Source organism: Dysidea avara, chromosome 3, assembly GCF_963678975.1.
Source record: "Dysidea avara chromosome 3, odDysAvar1.4, whole genome shotgun sequence".
Classification (NCBI taxonomy): Eukaryota; Metazoa; Porifera; class Demospongiae; order Dictyoceratida; family Dysideidae; genus Dysidea; species Dysidea avara.
In genome coordinates this window covers 38457309-38477644 of record NC_089274.1, presented here as the reverse complement: position 1 = coordinate 38477644, position 20336 = coordinate 38457309, and the positions used below count along the sequence as shown (strand labels likewise).

The following is a 20336-nucleotide window of genomic DNA, read 5'->3' as shown; positions in this document are numbered from 1 at the left end:
TTACCACCGGAAATTGTTGTATGCAAACATTTTCGCGCACATACCATACGTGTTTGCGAGACCTATATAAGGTTATCTTTGAGGTTACTGGCTCACCCACACCGCAGTGTGTACGTTTGTGGTTCTTCTCCAGCACCGCTTTTGAGGAAACCGAAGAGAAAAGGTAAAACATACTCGTATCCATCTTTTGTAGTTTGCAGATGCTTTATTTTATCTCCTCGAGCAGATTGAAGACGATCTGACCTTGTCGATTAGACAAAATGTCTGACTCAGACCCAAGTATGTACCTGCGCAAGCAGGACAACCTGCAGCTGATGGAGCACACGAGGATGTTCGACTCTAAAAAGTGGCTGTGGATCCCCGACGAAGAGGAAGCCTTCAAGTCGGCCTGTGTGAAGTCAAAGAAAGGCGACAAAATCCTCTTGGAACTGGTGGATGGAAGTGTAAGGAAATTTAGCATCCACTCTCCACTAGCTATGCAAGATAACAGGCTAATTCGATGCATTTTACAAAAAACTGTTTATTGAAATCAAACATGAATTGAGTTTGTTTACTTCACAGGACATTGAGGTGGACATCAACAACACACAACAGATGAATCCACCAAAGTTTGAGAAGGTCGAGGACATGGCCAGCCTGACCTACCTAAATGAAGCTAGTGTACTGCACAATCTCCGACAGCGTTACTACTCTAGCCTAATCTATGTGAGTATTGACAATCCAGTGTGTAATTTGTGCTATCTGCAACTACTAAAGCTTGCTTGATTATAGCCACATTAATTTACACTGTGGTTCAATAATGATTGAAATATTTAGCAGCAAATATTGACAGTAGATTTTGTGTTTTTGTGTTAGACCTATTCTGGCCTGTTTTGTGTGGTTATCAATCCATACCGGAACCTCCCGATTTATACTGAGCAAGTTGTGAACATGTATCGTGGCAAGAGACGTACTGAGATGCCTCCGCATATCTTTGCAGTGGCGGACAATGCTTACGTTGACATGCTGCAAGGTTAGACCATGGATTGATAACGTTTATACCACGGGAGTGTAATGTTTGTCTACTGTGATTGCTGTACTGTGTAGGAAGGAATTATCCAATGATATGCCTTGTTGAATGTTGTAGCTATGAATTGTAGATCTGTCTAGTATCTGCCTACAAGTTTTGTGTGTAAATTTAACAGTGTTAATTTAAGCATGTATTTTATACCTGTGTTCTTTTTTGTGCAACAGACCGCGAGAACCAGTCAATATTGATCACGTGAGTCAAACAGTTACACAGTCAAACAGTTACACACGTGTGTACATACACACATACATACATGTTGCGAGGGTGTTAAATGGTTTCACTTAGAAGTCCTTTGCTGGATTTACTGTATATTCATTGTGTAGTTATCACATTTCCTGTAATTGTCACAAAAATTCCAATTACTTAGTTATGTTGTTGTCAATTACATTCCTTGCATTACCTGGACAGTGGGGAGTCTGGAGCTGGCAAGACAGAGAACACAAAGAAAGTCATCCAGTACTTTGCCTACATTGCTCCAAGAGGCAGCACACAGAAAAAGGTACGCATGCTCAAGGCATGTGTTGCATACATTGCTTGAATGATTGACTGATGATTAAACAGCTGTATAGCCATGATGTTAGAATGTGGTCGCCATGGTTGACCCAATATGTAGCCACAGCTATGTACAATGACAGTTTGTATGGCTTCTGTTTTGTTTCTTGTGTGGCTTCTGGTTATCAAATGTATGTCATCAAAGTATGATCAGATATTACTGTGAATACACATATTAGGAATAGATACTAAGCTGATTATGCATGCATGCTTATTTACAGACTGGCAACTTGGAAGATCAAGTAATCCAAGCTAACCCTGTTCTTGAGGCATTTGGTAATGCCAAGACGATCAGAAATGACAACTCGTCACGTTTTGTAAGTATTCAGATTGAGCACAATTTATAATCACCATGTTCCTCACTAACAGGGAAAGTTCATTCGTATCCATTTTGGAAACACTGGCAAGATTGCTGGAGCTGATATTGAATACTGTATGTATATACAACACGTATATACTACACTGTACATTTCCTCAATGTTATTCCTAGTAGTTATGGTACACTGGTCACTTATAGTGTATATATACTAACTTACACTTACTCCCAATGCTGCCTACACATTGTTTCCTTGTACTGTAGAAGTTGATGTTGTTTATATAGACATACCTGAGGTCAATGTTTATAATTGACTAGCATATTTTCATGGAGGATACACAAGTGTAGTACAATGTGGTTGAAATACTGTACTTGTTGAATTACTGTGTGGAAATACAAGCTGGTGTTGAATTACTACATAAACATGGTTTACTACAATATGCTTGACACATTAGACTTGTTGGAGAAGTCTCGTGTGATCAGACAACAAAGTGGGGAGAGATGTTATCACATGTTCTATCAGTTGTTGGCTGGAGCACCACAAGATATGCTGAGTGAGTTGTTTTGCAGTAACATTGTGTGTTGCTCCAATGTGCAAGTATGCATGCACAACGCTTGCACACATGGCACGCTAAACGCACATAACACAGAGTACACTACTCACTATTGATTGCGTGATCCTTATGCCCATGAAGCAGATCATTAACAACTGTTTATCAAGTAGTGTCATTGTGTTGTTCAGATGACTTGTTGTTGACACGTCAAGTGAAGCAGTTCAAGTTCTTGTCCAATGGAGAGACACAGGTTGATGGAGTTGATGATGCTTACATGTTTGGAGTGACACGGGTAACCACTTGCCTACACGCACACACGCACACACACCATACACATACAACTACTAATTATGTTTATTGTAGGATGCAATGAATGTATTGGGTTTCACTGATGATGAGAAGCTCTCACTTTTCAAGACGGTTGCTGCTGTCCTTCACTTTGGCAACATTGTAGCGAAGCAGAGGCCACGTGAAGAACAAGCTGAGATCCCTAGTACTTCAGGTACACAGTAGTTACAAAGTGAATGCAGTTTTACTCTTTGTATGATTGGTCATTATAGAAGCAGAGAAGGTTGCTTACTTGCTTGGTATCAACTCTACCGATTTGGTGCGTTCCTTGTTGCGGCCTCGTATCAAGGTTGGCAGTGAGTATGTGATGAAAGGCAGGAACCTCCAACAGGTAACCACTTTTATGGGCAATGTTACATACGTCACCACTTGTTTTGTGTGTCATTAGGTGGAGTACTCCATTGGGGCTCTGGCCAAGAGTTTGTATGAGCGTATGTTCAAGTGGCTGGTTAGTCGTGTTAACAAAACACTGGATACCAAGGTATACGACTGTATATATATATGTATATGTATATCGCATAGTGAAGTATGGTGTTATTTGGTAGGAGAGGAAGTCCTACTTCATTGGTGTGCTGGACATTGCTGGGTTTGAGATATTCCAGTATAACTCATTTGAACAATTGTGCATTAACTACACAAATGAGAAACTGCAACAATTCTTCAATCATCACATGTTTGTGTTGGAACAAGAGGAGTACAAGAAGGAGGGTATCAAATGGGACTTCATTGACTTTGGTCTTGATCTACAACCATGTATTGATCTGATTGAGAAGGTGGATCATCAAAGTTGTTAGTAAGGTGATTGTGGTAATGTTGCGTGCTTGTATATTGTAGCAATTGGGTATACTGTCTTTGCTGGATGAAGAGTGTTTGTTCCCCAAAGCTACGGACACTTCATTCCTCAACAAACTGAATGCTAACCATCACAACAAGTCTCCTAACTATAGCAAGCCAACGTTCAAGGCCAAACATAACTTTGAGGTTGCTCACTATGCTGGAACTGTAAGTGCATGGAGTTTAGATGTATCATATGTTACTCACTTCTATAAATACTTAGGTTGGTTACACTGTTGAAGGATGGTTGGACAAGAACAAGGACCCACTCAATGATTCGGTTGTGGAGCTTTTGAAGAAATCATCTGAAGCATTCATCTCATCAATATGGTCTGACTACCTTGGTGAAGGTACGTGTTCAGTCAGTAATGAAATTTGCATGTGAATTTTGGGATCATGTAGTGGCTATGTAAGATATTAAACTGGTGTACAGTGTGTTCATTGCTATGTTTATAGGAGAACGTCCTCGTGGAAAGGGATCTCAGTTTATCACTGTGGGCCAACGTCACAAGGTGTGTATTTGCTTCATCACTCAACTTAACAATACAAAAAGAACATCTGGTTTACAAGCTTGTGTGTTTAATGCAGGAATCTCTGAATCGCTTGATGGTCAACCTTCGCAACACCACACCTCACTTTGTGCGGTGCATCATCCCCAACGAGGTGAAGCGTCCTGGAGTGATCGATGCTCAGCTTGTGCTGCACCAACTGCGCTGCAATGGTGTCCTTGAGGGTATTCGTATCTGCCGTAAAGGATTCCCCAACAGACTTCTGTACCAGGAGTTCAGGCAAAGGTAATAGTTTTCATATCTTTTTCATATTAGATTTGACATGCTGTCCTATCCATATGTAGGTATGCTATTTTAGCACCCAAAGCTATTCCAGCTGGATTCATGGATGGCCGAAAGGCAGTTGAACTGTTGTTGGAAGCTCTTCAATTGGAGTCCAGTGAATACCGTCTTGGTTTCAGCAAGGTGTTCTTCAGAACTGGAGTACTTGGTCGTCTTGAAGATCTACGTGATGAACGGCTGTCTAAAATCATCACTGAATTCCAAGCCTACTTGCGTGGTTTCTTGATGAGAAGACAATATCGCAAGCTGCAAGACCAGAGACTGGCCATTGCTGTGATCCAGAGGAATGTGCGCAAGCATCTCTTCCTTCGTGACTGGAAGTGGTGGAAGCTTTACACCAAGGTGGGGTACCTTGATTTACTGTGCCTTTGTTTATTTTATTTTGTCTTGCTTGTGTACAGGTGAAGCCACTGTTGAACGTTGCCCGTACTGAGGACGAACTGCGACAGAAAGAGGAAGAGGTATTTATAATTCTGATTATGAAAATTATATAAATACATCGTTATGCTTACGTAGTTGAACAAACTTCGAGAGAAGGTCACCAAGGAGGAACAGAATCGCAAACAGCTGGAAGAACATCAATCAAAGTTGTTGGCTGAGAAACAGCAACTGTTTATGCAGTTACAAAGGGAACAAGACGTGGCAGCCGAATCACAAGACAATGTTGAACGTTTACTGACCAAGAAATCAGATCTGGAGAGTAACATACAGGTTATTATGTGTTTTCACAATGGGATCTTGTTCAATTTTATTTAATTAGGAACTTGAGGAAAGACTTGAAGAAGAGGTAGACAATAATGCTAATATTGGGGCAGCAAAGAGGAAGGTCGAAGCTGCTCTGGAACATGCTGAAGAGCAGCTAGAAAATATCAAACAACAAATACAAATGGTACGCAGTGATATCAACTTTTGCTGGCTATTGTATGCAATGTGTCTGTAGGTTGAACAAGAGAAGGCTCAAAAAGAGAAGGACAATCTAGTTTTGGACACTGAAATTGAAAAAATCAACGATGCTTATGGCAAGCTCAGCAAGGAACGCAAATTATTGGAGGAAAAGCTACAAGTGCGTATATATTTTTACACAAAGTCAAACATTAGTATTTGTTTATTTCTGATAGGATACATCAAATTCTCTTCAAACACAAGAAGACAAAGCTAACCATCTTTCAAAAGTTAAAATCAAGTTGGAGGGATCATTACAAGAAGTATGATAATTGTGTGTATAAAGCCACTGAATTGTTTTTCATCTGTGTTGTAGACGCAAGATGACTTGTCTAAGGAGAAACAGAGTCGTGCTGAAGTAGAAAAGGCTAAACGAAAGTTGGAGGGTGACTATAAGAATGCACAGAATAGTTGTGAAGAACTAACCAACCATAAACGGGAACTGGAGAAAAACATTGCAAGGTGAAGTGTACAACACTTACACTTGTGGAGAAAATGTCTCACATTGTGTGTTGTGCGTGCAGCAAAGAGAAGGAGATCACTGGTCTACAACAAACGATTGAAGAGGACCAAACTACGATAGCTAGCCTCCAGCGTAGAATAAGAGAATTAGAGGCAAAGATTGAAGAACTTGAAGAGGATCTTGAAAATGAGCGTTCTATGAGAAAGAGGGTATGGCACTATCCTGTGTTACATCTCTCTCAACAGTTTTGTGCTTTATTTAGATTGAGAAGCAAAAAACAGATTTACAAAAGGAATTAGAAGATTTAACTGATAGACTTGAAGAACAGGGAGGCATGGCCAGTGCCCAGGTTCGTTATCTGTGCATTCTTAACCCATCTGATGTTGCCGTGTATCTCCTAGGTTGAGATGAACCGCAAGAGAGAGAATGAATTGACACAACTTCGTAATGACTTTGAGACACAGGCAGAAGAAAATGAGAAGACAGTAGGTGACCTGAGGAAGAAACATGCTCAAGCAGTCACAGAACTTGAGGAAAAGGTTGACAGCCTTCAAAAGACAAAGTCCAGGTACATACACACTAAAAGATAATGGCAAAACTATGTGTTCTGTAATATGTTCTATTGTGTAGACTAGAGAAAGAACGTGGTTCATTGTCTTCAGATCAAGAAGAATTGTCTGCTCAATTGGAAGAGTTGAATAAGGCTAAGAGTATTTTGGAAAAGAAATTAAGAGCTGCTGAAGAGCAATTGGGTGATGCTACTGCAAAGGTATTTGGAAAGCCTGCTGTATGTGTAGTAATGCTTTTCTCTATTGATATAATGTAGCTTCGTGACAGTGATGCTGCTGTGACTGAGTTGAGTGCCTTTAAAACCAAGTCTCAATCAGAGAACACAGAACTTGCTGCACAATTAGAAGAAGCAGAAAGCAAGATCAGTTCCTTGACTAAAGCCAAAAATGGTCTTCAAGCACAGCTAGATGAAGCCAAAAATGAGCTGGACATAGAAAACAAAGTAAAGAAGATGTACATTAAACACTATCAAATGTGTCTGGTGGTTTAGGGCAAGTTGGATGCTGTTGCAAAGCTGAAGCAAGTAGAGGCAGATTTGGCCAATGCTCAAGAATCAATTGAAGAAGAACAGGATAGCAAGGCTGAACTGCAGAAACAATTGGTGAATGCTAAGAGTGAGGCTGCCTCATGGAAGAATAAATTTGACTCTGAGGCCACACCACGTATTGAGGAACTTGAAGATGCAAAGTACGCAAGTTTTGTCTTGTGTGCCATCATACATCTTTGCTGGGGGTAACAACAATGTTACGTTTATGTTTTGGTCCTTTTGTTAGGCGCAAGCTCCAACAGAGGCTTACTGAAGCAGAAGAAACTCTAGGCACCACAGAAAGCAAGTATTCAAGTTTGGAAAAGACCAAGGCCCGTATTGCTGCTGAACTTGAGGATATCAACCTTGATTTGGAGAAGGTTAATTACCATGTTCTGGTGGGATGTTTTAGACCTGAAAAATATTGATGTGTTGTAGAGTCGTAATGATGCTGCCAGTTTGGAGAAGAAGCAAAAGAAAATTGATCAACAAATTGCTGAAGCCAAGAGCAAATATGAGGCAAAGGAGGGTGAATTGGAGGATGCTCGTAGAGAGGCTCGTAACTACAACACAGAGGTGTGTATGATAGTATCTTTAAAAATACTTATGCACAAAATTCTCCACAGCTCTTGAAACTGAAATCTCTGTTTGAAGAACTCACTGACCAGAGTGATGGCCTGCGTCGTGATAATAAACATCTCCAAGGTATGTGCTGCTGTACACGCACAATACAAACAAATAATTGGTCTCTTATAATTCACAGAGGAGATGAAAGACCTTGAAAAGCAGTTGAGCGAGGGAGGCCTGTCTGCTCATGACTTAGAGAAGGCTAAGAAGAAATTGGAAATGGAGAAAGAAGAGCTCAACCAGGCACTTGAAGTAAGCTACCCATCGTAAAACAAAGGGTGAATAACCAATGATTCGTTTTAATGTTAGGAAGCTGAAAATCAACTGGAGAGTGAAGAGGCTCGTGTGTTGCGCATGCAGCTAGAGCTGACTCAGCTGAAACAAGATACTGAACGTCGTCTTGCTGAGAAGGATGAAGAAATGGAAGCACAAAGGTCTGCAACTCTTGCACATTGTAGAATGCAAATATAATACAACACGTATGCGATTGTAGAAAGAACCTCCAGCGTCAGTTGGATGCTTTGCAGCAAAGCTTGGATGAGGAGACCAAGGCTAAGAATGAACAGTCACGTCAACGCAAGCTCATTGAAGGACAGATCAGTGATTTGGAAGGTGCAGTGGAGGCTAAAGAAAAAGCTGCTGCCGATCAAGCCAAGACTAACAAAAAACTACAAGCTCAAGTCAAGGTAAGACTACTGCACATCATGTCTGTGACTTATTAACAATGTCTGCCTCTTATATTTTAGGAATTGACAGGGCTATACAATGATGAGCAAAAATTACGTGATGAACAGCATGATCTTGCTACGAAGGCTGAGAAGAGGGCTAACGACCTTCAACTAGAAATTGAAGAGATCCGTGCTCAGTTGGAACAGGTTTGTTGTTCCTTAAGTGATCACAACTTTTTGGTTCACTCATCTTCACATCTGTGTATAGGTGCAACGAGCACTGAAGGCAGCTGATGCTGAGCGTAATGATCAAGCTGATCGTGTTAATGAGCTTACCGCTCAGAACTCATCATTACAATCAGCCAAGAGAAAGGCAGAGCAAATGTTCTCAACCCTACAGGTAGCTGATACTTATGTGTGTGATCCCTTTGGTACATGTGCACTGTAGGAAGAGTATGATGAGATGGAAGGAGAGTCCAAAGAAAATGCTGAGAAGCTGCGTAAGAGCATGGAACAGGTAAGGTTATAAATGAACAATTGTGGATGTCTTGCTTTTCTTCTCTTTGTTTAGGTTGCCCGGTTGCAGTCAGATGGCATGTCTTTACAAGAGAACTTGACCACTGCTGAGAAAGCCAAGGTTGGGTGGTACCTTAATCTGACTCCATGCTAAACATCTTATCCATATAGTCTGCCCTTGATCGTCAATGCAAAGATTTGCAGACTAAGCTTGATGAGGAAATTGAGAAGGGAGGCAAGGCTTTGAAGAAAGAGGTGTTGAAACTGCAATCAAGGGTAAGCAAACTGTAATGAATATATTAGAATATCACCACATATCACATATCTAGATCACAGAGTTAGAAGGTGAATTGGAAACTGAAACAAAGGGTAAAGCTGATGCCCAAAGGAATCTCAGGAGGTAAGATTTCCCTACCTTAATAAGAAATGTTACTTACGATGTATGCCCCTCCCCCCTCAGATCTGATCGTCGCTACAAGGAATGTCAGATGATGTACGATGAAGAAAAGAGTAACAGTAGTCGCTTACAAGATCAAGTGAACACCCTGAATTCTAAGAACAGGACATTGAAGAGAAATCTTGATGATTCTGTAAGAGCTTCATTATTTTGTAGACATTGTCATTATGAGTTCTCTACTGTAGGAGAGTGATTCTGAGGGACTGCGTACTCGTATTCGTAAGCTCCAGGGAGAAGTTAGTGATGCAGAGGAAACCATTGCAAATCTTAATTCTACCATAACTAAAATGCGGGCCTCAAATCGCAAGCAGGCCACTTCTAAGGTAATAATTTGGTATACTGTTGCCATGTGTTTTATTTTTCTAATTTTAGCGTACTGTTGAAGATTCTGATGATGAGAAATAATGGAATCACATGGACTGGAAATCTCATTGAATTCTCCTAGTTGACCTAGTTGATTTAGACATTATAGTATTTGTTCTTTTTCATTAGTTAGTTAACACATTCTATGACAACATAATTGATTTACAGTGAGGGGTAGGTAACGAGCCAAAATCATCTACGAAATATTTAAAAGATGACTGCCAATATTTCAACTTTCAAAACAAATTTCAGTCCAAACGTCTCCGTAAAATTCAGTAATTTTAAAATTAGTAAATCCATAAATTTTCGACTCCGTAAAATTCCGTAAATTTCGTTACATCTTCGATCGTCATTAATTTCATCTTTCAAACTGCACAAGTTTCAGGTAATATTTTATCTTTCAGAAATAATTTCAGAGATGATCTACGAAATTTGTGGTCGTTACCTACCCCGCGATTTACAGGATTCGCCTTCGAAAGGGCGGGCGGCGCTAGACTTTTAAAACAATACCTAATTGTCGATAATGCACGAAAGATTACGGAACTATTGTGTAGAGGTCTCTACAGTCTAGTGGAGCTATAACTGCTATTAAAATGGACACGGATTGCATTAGGGTGGTGGATTTTACAGGAGTTAAGAGTGCTAATGATGCGAGCTCTGCCGTGATCAATGAACTACACGAAGCGTTTACTACTCTGGGCTTCGTCATAATCAAAGCCCATGGATTAGAGGGAAAGGTATGCACTTTAATAACTTTAGTCAACGATTTTAGCTTAGGCCACTCCAAATAGATTCTCTGTTTCCCGTCCTGGACTCAGGCATATCTGCGTGCGGGCGGGAGGTCTGGCCATTTCCATTATTTCATTATAATGCACTTGTCAATTTCATGCCCCACCCCCGGGAATCCCCACACCCAAGGTGGGGATTTGACATTGCTTCTCGTCCCCACCCCTGGGGCAATTGACAGTTGTCCAATTCACTGACCAATTTTCGGTAGTTGCATTTCTAAACAATAAAATCGCACTTGCTGTAATTTTGCTAGCTACAGGGCAGGTTTATTACTAGTCGCATGCATGAAATATGCGCTTAGTCATCCTTGAGGTGTTGTCAAATCCCCTACTATGGGGATGGGGATTTGACAGCCGATTTTACCCCAGTAGTGGGGAATTTGACACCACAATTTGTCAAATCCCCTGTATTCCCCACCCTCCCTGGGGGTGGGACATGAAATTGACAAGTGCGTAAATTAGTAGCTTTTCAAGCCATTAGCCTGGCACAACATTACAAAGCTGCATAAAGGCATGCTTAAGCTTGTTCCTTCCTTTTTAAGTTGCAAAAATAACAAAAACGTGCATTTGTGCCGAGTTGATAGCATTGCTGACACTGTTACAAGATGGCTTTTACTGAGCCTGTGAGTATGCAAGAATAACTGGAAGAATACAGAATAATGGAATATTTAGAGCTGACAGTAACCAGATGCGGGTGGTGGATGGAAAACTGAGAATTTATTTGGAGTGGCCTTAGATTCCCTGGCTCGTGGTATGCACCTTGTACAGGCTTTGCTTCTAGTGTTCGCCCTAACTGGTAAAGCATATAAAAACAAAAATAGAAATTTATAACTACTGTTATCATATTATCTATGCAAGTAGAGAAAGTTTTATCCCCAAGAACAAATCTATAGAAATCCTGCTCTGGGGGTAATCCCCTTCCATATACTGTGAGGCCATTGAATATTATTCTTGCTTAAAGGATAGCTATTTCACACTATCACTTTGAAGTTCGCTATATTAATGATTTAGGGTGTATGCTGTAGTATAGGTCCCTACACTTTGGCAAGGCTTATACTGTAACTCACCAATAGTGTTACTACTACAAGACGTAACAGTAGTTGTGCAGTTGATTAATCATATCAGTATGCATGGTAACAAAGCTTTCAAAGGGTAAGCAGCATCCAAATCTAGTGAACTGAACAGCTTCAAACTATTCGTCTTATGAGCCCTAATAGCAATTGGTACAAAATGGAGATCAGCTAGCCAGTGACGTCCGTCCCTAAGAATAGGTGGGCTTTGATTGTTCAAGGCCTTTAAACGATTGTTTTGTTAGTAATTATTGCGCGTTTTTGTAATTTTCATTTTGTGTATTGTATAGGGGATTCCAGGAATTTACTAAAAGCCATATACTAAAACACATACTATCTGTGAAACAACTGAGTGTCCGGACTATGTTGGGCATCCAAAGTATGGGGCATTGTATTAGCATCTCGAAAGTGAACAATGCAAATGGACCAAGCACACGTAACAGATTCATAGTGGTACTGTGTAAGGAATCTCCAACTTGTAGAACAAATCATGGCATTCAACCCATTTAAGGCTATATGTTCAGAGTTGGGGTAACGAGTTACATTTGTAACATGTTACATAATAATTATTATGTTGTAAAGTAATATAACACATTACATGACAAAGTAACGAGTAATATTACATCCGGAAATTGTAACACATTACTTCTTTTTATTGTGCATTGTATCTAGCGTGATTGCCTGCATTTTGGGCCCTGACAGCACTGAAAACAACTGTACAGGCAAGAACAAAGATTGATAGTGTATGGGGAGTGCCCTTGAGACCAAGATACTACAACAAAGTATGTTTTTGAGGCTGAACTACACCAGAGAAACACGAGTGTAGTTGTAGGCTGGGAGCCTGTATTTAGAAGGTTATTAAAGCTTGTAACAAACAAATGTAAAATATAATAATATTATTACTAGTTACAGCCCTCAGAGTAGTGTGTAATATCTAACTCATTACTTTTTTTCTGGGAGTAATATATAACTGTAACGCGTTACATTGTATAGAAGTAGCTAGTAATATGTAACGAGTTACATTTTTAGAGTAACTACCCCAACTCCGTATAATACGTTTTAGCATAAATCATACTTATCAAGTTTCCTTTTGAGAAGTGATGCTAATGCCTAATGATACGAATAAAAATTTGCTGAGATTGGGTAAATAATACTAAGGCGATAGTCAAGGTGATGAGGCACGTGCACTGTACACATTCCTTTTAATGCCCACTATGGTTTAGCGGATTGTCAATAATGTAGAGTTGATAATACAAGTGGCTAGCTGATTAAGAATTTGATCAAGAATAGGGTTGTGGAAGAAGAAATCGGGTATAATTAAACAGCAGTGTAGCAGTATATTTAGCTAGCTAGGCACAACCATGCACTTTAACAAGCTTTTATGTAAATGTATAAAGAGTCCACAGTAAGATGGACTCGTATCTCATGTATTTATAATTGCATGGGTGGACTTGATGCGAAGGTATGCCCCACCTAGATCACTAAAAGTCTAGCTATGCCACTGTTAAAATCTGATTTGTGATTTGAAACTTGATTTGAAAATTCACATGATTGCCGTAGTATGATTTGTGAGGTTATTACTTGGTCCTGAAGGACAATAGTTCATGATTAATGCTAGTTTTGTGTCACTCTGAGCTTCTTTTGTGTAGTAATATGTTTGCGAGACTAGCTTTTGTACACTGATGCAACAAGCACTAAATCTTCCCTACATTATTGTAAGGAAGATCAATGTTTGCAAGACTTATTGCACTAAATTATTAAGGTACTGCAGAAAATTGACTGGCAGCAACCAAGTCTGCTCTTGCTGGATTCTGTATAAATACACATAGTGTAATGGCACTAAATAAGGATGCTTTTTCCTACATTAATCTAGTAGATAATAATATCATGTATTCTTTATTACAGGTTGATGATGTGTTTAAAGTGTGCAAGGAGTTCTTTGCTTATCCACTGGAGGAGAAGTTGAAATATTTGATCAGAGAAACATCCAACACTAGTGGCTACAGCTACCTTGAGAGAGAAAAGTAAGACAATTAACATGTATATATTAACTACCCTTCTAATAATAGAATGTGTGTTGTGTGTGTGTGTGTGTGTGTGTGTGTGTGTGTGTGTGTGTGTGTGTGTGTGTGTGTGTGTGTGTGTGTGTGTGTGTTTTACTGTACCACACATAATCCCTTCTTTCTTCTAGGAAAATTTAAAGTGTTATTATTTCAGAAATACAAGGCCAGTTGTTTTTAATTATATGCTTAAAGTTAACCTAGGGGGAGCAGTTAATTAGCTCTTAGACTGTTTTATTAAAGTAAGTTGAATGTTCTATTAGAATATCTAATGTCCCCTACCTGACATTATGGTGGGTTCCATCCAGCCTCCCTTCCTCCATGCCTACGTAAACAAGTTAGTTACTTCCTTACAATCATCAGATATTGTGGTAGTGAAATAATTGTGGGTACTTGCATGATGTCATAATAGTGACCAAATTTAGGTATGGCAATACAGGTGGGGGATCTGAAACATGAAAGTGGTCTGAACTGTTCAAAAAATCATGTGCTATATTAATTAATCATGTGCTATATTAATTAATCATGTACTATATACTCTTGATTATACTAATGGGCTTAAAATGCATGTTTTCTCTTTTTTTTCTTTTTTTCTTTCTTATTTTTGTTAATTTTATTTTAGTGATCAGATTCTTAGATAATTCCTCTAAACAAATAAAAGCAGAAATTTCATGACATGTGTAAGGCTATAAGTTCCAAAAGTTTATGTCATTTGGAGAACATGAAAACTGTTGCCTTTTAGGACATCTCCTGATCATGGTGACCTCAAAGAATATTTTCACATATCAAATTGTCCAGCCCAAGTGAGTGTTATGTGTATAGTAACAGTACACAAGTTCTTTGACTCGAGTACACTTTTTCATATCATGAGAAGTTACAACAGATTAGGTAATAGATCTTGCGGCTTCAGTGAAGGCTAGCTTTTAGTTGTCTATACTGTACAAATCACAAGGACAAGAATTTTTTGGCAAAAGATTGTTTCTTGGCAGTGAAGCAGTTAAAGTTTACTGAAAGCTTGGCATGCCCGAGGTTTTATCGCTTAGATCATTTTATATTAATATTTTTTTCATATACAGTAGCTATGATTTGTATGTATACCTGTTCATGGTTGTTGTATTAGGGGTGACTGTTTTATTAGAGTATCTGGTCTATGCAATATTTCAAGGGTGTGGTCTGTCATGCATCTTTTCCACCATGCTACTAGCAAGAAGTGTGGTTGATATGATCTACCATTATTGGTTCTGCTAGATCATAGCAACTACAGTCCATTAACTAATAATACCTCTTTCAGCAACATGAGTGCTTTGCATCCAAATACAGAAAGTGTTGCTATGGAAAATTAACACCTCGATATGGTTTCATTGCATGAAGATGATGATGATTGAATATCAAAGGAAGGAAGGCACAGCTTGTCAAAACCCCAAAAGGCACATGCCATGGGAGAATTTGTTATTATAGTGGTCATATGATGCATTGTGTAGCCTCTAGTTTTGTGACTATGGTCAGGCAGGCAAGAAGGCAGGCTGGCAGGCAGACTGAAATGTGGGTTTAAGCGGGTTTTTTAAAATTCAGTACCTTGCTAACACTAAGGTTCTTCGTAAAGGTGCTCTTTGTTGCATAAGATGTTTCTATAATAATTTTATGAGTGGAATTTGTGGAAGATGCATCATATTTGGGGTATCCATACTATATAGTACTAGTATCACTGTTACAAACAGTAAGAAATATGAATGGTAAGGAGTTGAACGATACTCAAACTAACTGATTGAGCATTGCCACTATCCTAAAAGCTTAAAGTTCCACTGTACACAAATGCTCTGTCTATATCAAATTGAGCACCTCTCAATGTACACACTTACATATTGATAGTTGGCTGTACTTTACCAAGAGTTCATGAAATTTAAAACTCTTGGTTTTACTTGTGCAGATTTGGCCTGAGAAGTTTCCATCATTCCAGCAAACTGTCAAGGAATTGTACTCATCTTCATTTGAACTAGCATTTACCATACTTGGGTGTATGGCAATGGCTTTGAAGTTAGACGTGAGTGTGTACATAATTTGTATTGTACTTTTGTTCATTTCATGCAGGACCCGTGCTTTTTCACTAAGAATATAAAATACATAACAAACTTAGACAAGAACAAGAGTTCGTTGAGGTTACTTCATTATCCAGCCCTCCCAGATGATTATAATATTAGACCTGGTCAGATCAGATGTGGAGAACATGTTGACTTTGGCAGTATCACATTACTGTTTCCAGAATGTGTTGATGGTTTACAGGTTAGTGCATATGTGTGTGAGTGCATGTGTACGTGTATGCGTTTCCTCCCTTGATAGTGGTGATGGTAAAGCTCTTTTACACCTTTAAGCTTCTCAAATGTTTATTAGTTTGTTAATAGATGTTCTGTACTTTATGAACTACTTGTAACCTTGTTACATTCATTATTAGGTTAAGACAAGGGATGGCCAATTTCTACCAGTTCCACGTGTACCAGGAGCTGTATATGTTAACGTTGGAGGTACCATGGAGTATTGGACTGGTCATCGATACAGAGCTGTGGTCAGTATAGTGTATCAACTACATAGGTGTGCAACCTGACCATGTAGTTGCTAGTACAGTGGATCCTTGCTTATCCGAACCTCAGCTATCCAAACACCTCTATTATCTGAATGCCAAATGTGACTGTTCTATTAGAGTATTTTGTCATCAGAGTGTATTCCATTAGAGTAAATGACTGTTCTATTAGAGTAGTCGAACGAAGCTCTGTATACAAATCAATGGGCTTTATAGTTATCTGAACAATTTCACTTATCTGAACACTTTTGTCTAACTATAAGAACAAAGCTGTTTGGATAACTGAGGATCCACTGTACCAATTTTTATACTTAAAGTAGGTCCCAAGTGTTGCTAAGGTGTACTACGTACATATACGTACCCAACTATATTTTAATATTATTTTAAGATGGTAGGTTGTCCAACATATATAGTATCACACGTTAAAGCATGAAATTTCCTAAATCTGTTTGCTATTGTGTAAAGAATTTGATAATGTTTATACATAGCAACGTCCACAAGAATGTAATATGTGGCCTGCTGAGTGAAAACCCAACAAGTGTGCATTTTCTTGGTCTTTTTTTTTTGCCTAGAGGGAAAAACCAATGGGATATTTAAGTTTTAACCTTATCTGTTGAATATTGACTGCAGCTAGGAAGAATGACTATATTAAATTACAGTTGCTCATTTAACCAATCACGAGTCTCAAGTGCAACAGGCTGTGGAATTGGGACTTGTCTAATTGTGTCCACCATGAACTAGTTCATCAAGGTACAGTGTTTTTGCCTATATCCACTTCATACAGTAAGGATGTTTCAAGATTAGAAATGGCAACAGTCCACTTCAAACAGTAAGGCTGTTTCAAGCTTAAAAATGGCAACAGTGTAGTTAAACTTTATCACAAAGTACATCATCAAACATACATAACTCACGATTACTTCATGGTACAGAATAGATAAAGATTTGACAAAATTATGTAAGGGTCATTCCATACCAAATCAACAAAAAATAATCCAGACCCCTTTCGATTTTCATGAAATTTGGCACAAACATAGATCCTATCAAGAAACTTTCTCACACCAAAATTTGGCTCATTTCATTAGTCTCCCCTTAAGTTATGACCACTCAAAATTTCTGTTGAAAATTTTATTATGCTTATGTGTCTTCAATAAAATGGGCATGACTTTGCATGTGAGTGATGTAGACACTTCTGGTTTAGGTTTTTGAAATGCTTATTAAATTCTCTTTCAGGTGATATATTATGTTTTATAATTGCTCAGGTTGGGACCAATAGTAGATCATGAGTTATAAGTGTTAATGTGTAGCCTTGTAATCACTGCTGTTTGTATGGTATAAATAATTATGTGCATATAGTAGTTTCCAATACCAATTGCAAGTTACCTTATAATTATTAGTATGTCACAAATCATTTTATCCATTGAAATAGTTAGGGTTTGTATTGACAAAGGCCCGCTACAGTGAAACCACACTAACAAATCCACTCTTAAAGCTAATAAAGATAGTGCAATAATAAGGCTGCCTAATATAGGAATCAGTTAATATATTTTGCTGTAAGTTCAGTGTCCTATATAATATAGGTGGTCACTATAACAAGGTGGTCTTATTATAGAGGTACCTATATTTATAGAGGACTTACTGTGCAACTAATGATATTCCAATCTATTCTTTCAGTCTTTTTGCATAATAATTATGCTGCCACAGATTATGATGATACTTTTAAATTGGTCTTATATGTGTATATAAATATCAAGACACACAGTAGTGTGTCATGCAGCCCAAGAAGCTGGCGCGCCACACCGTGAGTATATTGACAGGAAGAAAGAAAACGTCATTTTCACACTTTTGTATCTCGGTGATACCTTATCCAATTGAAACCAAATTTGCTGCACAGTTTCCCGCCAGCTAGGGGAGTCTACATTCCAAATTTGAAGGAAATCACCCAAGCCATTTCCGAGATATGAGTGGCCAGAGTTTCGTTCTTTTCTTCGTTTTTTTTTCCTCGTTTTTTCGCACACTTGCAAAAATTGCTATAAAACGCAAACGTGTGCTCCGATCATCTTGAACTTTGGCACACAGAAAGGGAGTCCAAAGGCGAATCCTAGTATCAAATTTGATGCAAATCCGATGAATGGTTCAGTAGTTATGACCGATTATTCGCGTAAGACAAGATCGATTTATTGTCACACCTACAGGGTAAACCGCTTCATGGAACGAGTTGAAAATTGCTATGTAGATGGAGTAACCATCGTAGGAGTGCCTTTTGGTGGTTTGAAAGGAATCGAGATTAAGACCACGGAGATATGACACAAAACCCAACCTGTGTCACAATTACGCGATCGATTTTTAGTAATAAAAAAGTATTAGTTTTTACGCCTACTAGGCAAACCGCTAAGAGCAATGAGCTGAAAATCGGTGTATAGCTGGAATAATCGTCATAGGAAGTCCATGCAGTAGTATAGAAGAATTGGATTACAAACCACCGAGTTATGATTCGAAAGCCAACTCCGTGTAGCAAATGCGAGATCGAGATACTCTAATAGAACAATCACCCTACTAGAGCATTCGGCTAATTTATTTACTCCATTATAGAATTCTATTACATTGTAGGTTAGGTAATCCTAAGGCTGCAGCACATGTTGCTGTCAGACCTTCAGTGCTGGTCACTGTAAAGCGCTAATTATATTATACAACCAAGTAGTAAGAATAATACGAAATGCGGTTAACATTACGTCATTAATAATGAATAAATAAATAAATAAATAAATAAATAAATAAATAATAAATAATGTTTGAGAAAACTACGAGGCCTAGAGACATAAACTAAGCGGGGATAGATCCGCCTGTGAATGAAGGCACAACCGTATAATAAGTACACCTGTTCGTGCTGATGACCTTACCGTACGTGTAGTTCTATATAACGCCCGGCACCACGCCCTTGTTTAATTACAGATTGCTCGAACGAGAAAATTAGTAATCGTCCGCGGAGAGGCCAGGCGCCACTTTACTGGTAAGTGTACCTGTATATCAGTGGTGTGGCATTGGCACAGTGATCACAGTCTATAATATTATGCATACAGCCATGCACAACATACAGGAGATAGTTACACATTGTTGTATATGCAGCACTGCATCGGCTTCTTGTTTAGCTATTACAGGAAGTGTCTACGTCAATCACAAGCTAAGTTATGGCCATTTTATTGAAGACATGTAAGTAAAATGAAATTTTCAACAGAAACTTTAAGTGGTCATAACTTAAAGGGAGACCAATGAAATGGGCCAAATTTTCACGTGAGAAGGTTTCTTGATAGGGTCCATGTTTGTGCCAAATTTCAAAAGGGGTCCAGATTTTTTTTTGTTGATTTGGTATGGAATGACTCGTAAACTAGTTGGGTTTTTTCTCAGAAGGTCACCACTTGCCATCTTTTTGCACACATTCTAACACTAGTTGATATTGTTCCTTCTAATGCACAACACACTGTTGACCTGTTCATAATTAAAGTGATGAGCGTAAAGCTTGCTATAGATTATTTTACAACTACACATGGACACAATGGCCTAAGACTGTTAGACAGAAAAATGCAATTCAATTTTGTAACTAATACGTACCTCTCCATGCACTGTCGTTAGTTTTGCAATTTTCTTTTACTCTATATTTATTTCACTTGATTATTTAGCTGTTAGCTCTGGACAATGAGTGTCAAATTGTTGGTAATTGCATCAGCCTCTTAATAGTTTTGTACTGCAACTAATTTTTAAAGTGTGTTCTTGATTTCAGCCCCACAAAGTTGTTCTACCTGATGATGGACAACAGAGACGAGGTCGATTGAGTATTCCACTGTTTGTTCATGTGGATGTTGACACTATTATAACAAGTATTGATGACTCCAGTAAACTGCCATCTATACCAGCTGGTGATATCTACAAACACTACATGGATACTGTGTTTTATCATAAGGAATATTGAATTTATTTTATTTATTTATTTATTACAATGGTGAATCTTAACAAAAGCTTAACTCATCTGTATAGCCATATCATGCATTTCAAAACTAGTGGTGGGATGGAATATAATTATGATCATGAGGTGTGGGCAATTTTTAAAGTGTCAGTCAGAACTTTAATGAGCTGACCCATGGCACTATACCGAGTGTTTTGTAATAGCAAATTAATAATATCATTTACCGAAC

General features: G+C 38.6%; 2 protein-coding genes across 2 annotated transcripts; both read left to right on the top strand.

Moving 5' to 3' along the window:
- Positions 1–18: 18 nt before the first annotated feature.
- Positions 19–9813, top strand: LOC136250905 (myosin heavy chain, striated muscle-like). Its single transcript, XM_066043245.1, has 46 exons — positions 19–163; positions 227–443; positions 562–705; positions 856–1012; positions 1234–1261; positions 1478–1568; positions 1843–1938; positions 1991–2054; positions 2393–2491; positions 2680–2783; positions 2855–2993; positions 3052–3170; positions 3228–3320; positions 3385–3612; positions 3674–3841; positions 3897–4023; positions 4130–4185; positions 4262–4467; positions 4527–4866; positions 4926–4985; positions 5041–5235; positions 5285–5413; positions 5465–5587; positions 5643–5729; positions 5783–5928; positions 5991–6138; positions 6192–6278; positions 6331–6497; positions 6560–6698; positions 6756–6941; positions 6990–7186; positions 7273–7405; positions 7464–7601; positions 7652–7730; positions 7789–7904; positions 7962–8086; positions 8146–8338; positions 8399–8527; positions 8589–8720; positions 8769–8837; positions 8892–8957; positions 9008–9112; positions 9166–9236; positions 9297–9426; positions 9479–9616; positions 9666–9813. The coding sequence occupies exons 2-46, from the start codon at positions 261–263 to the stop codon at positions 9696–9698; spliced, it is 5763 nt and encodes a 1920-aa protein (XP_065899317.1). The 5' UTR covers positions 19–163; positions 227–260; the 3' UTR covers positions 9699–9813.
- Positions 9814–10180: 367 nt separating this feature from the next.
- On the top strand, positions 10181–20127 carry LOC136250904 (uncharacterized). The gene is made up of 7 exons (XM_066043244.1): positions 10181–10393; positions 13420–13538; positions 14317–14377; positions 15502–15615; positions 15663–15854; positions 16024–16134; positions 19925–20127. Exons 1-7 carry the CDS (start codon positions 10250–10252, stop codon positions 20111–20113), a joined length of 930 nt encoding a protein of 309 aa, XP_065899316.1. The 5' UTR covers positions 10181–10249; the 3' UTR covers positions 20114–20127.
- Positions 20128–20336: the final 209 nt, after the last annotated feature.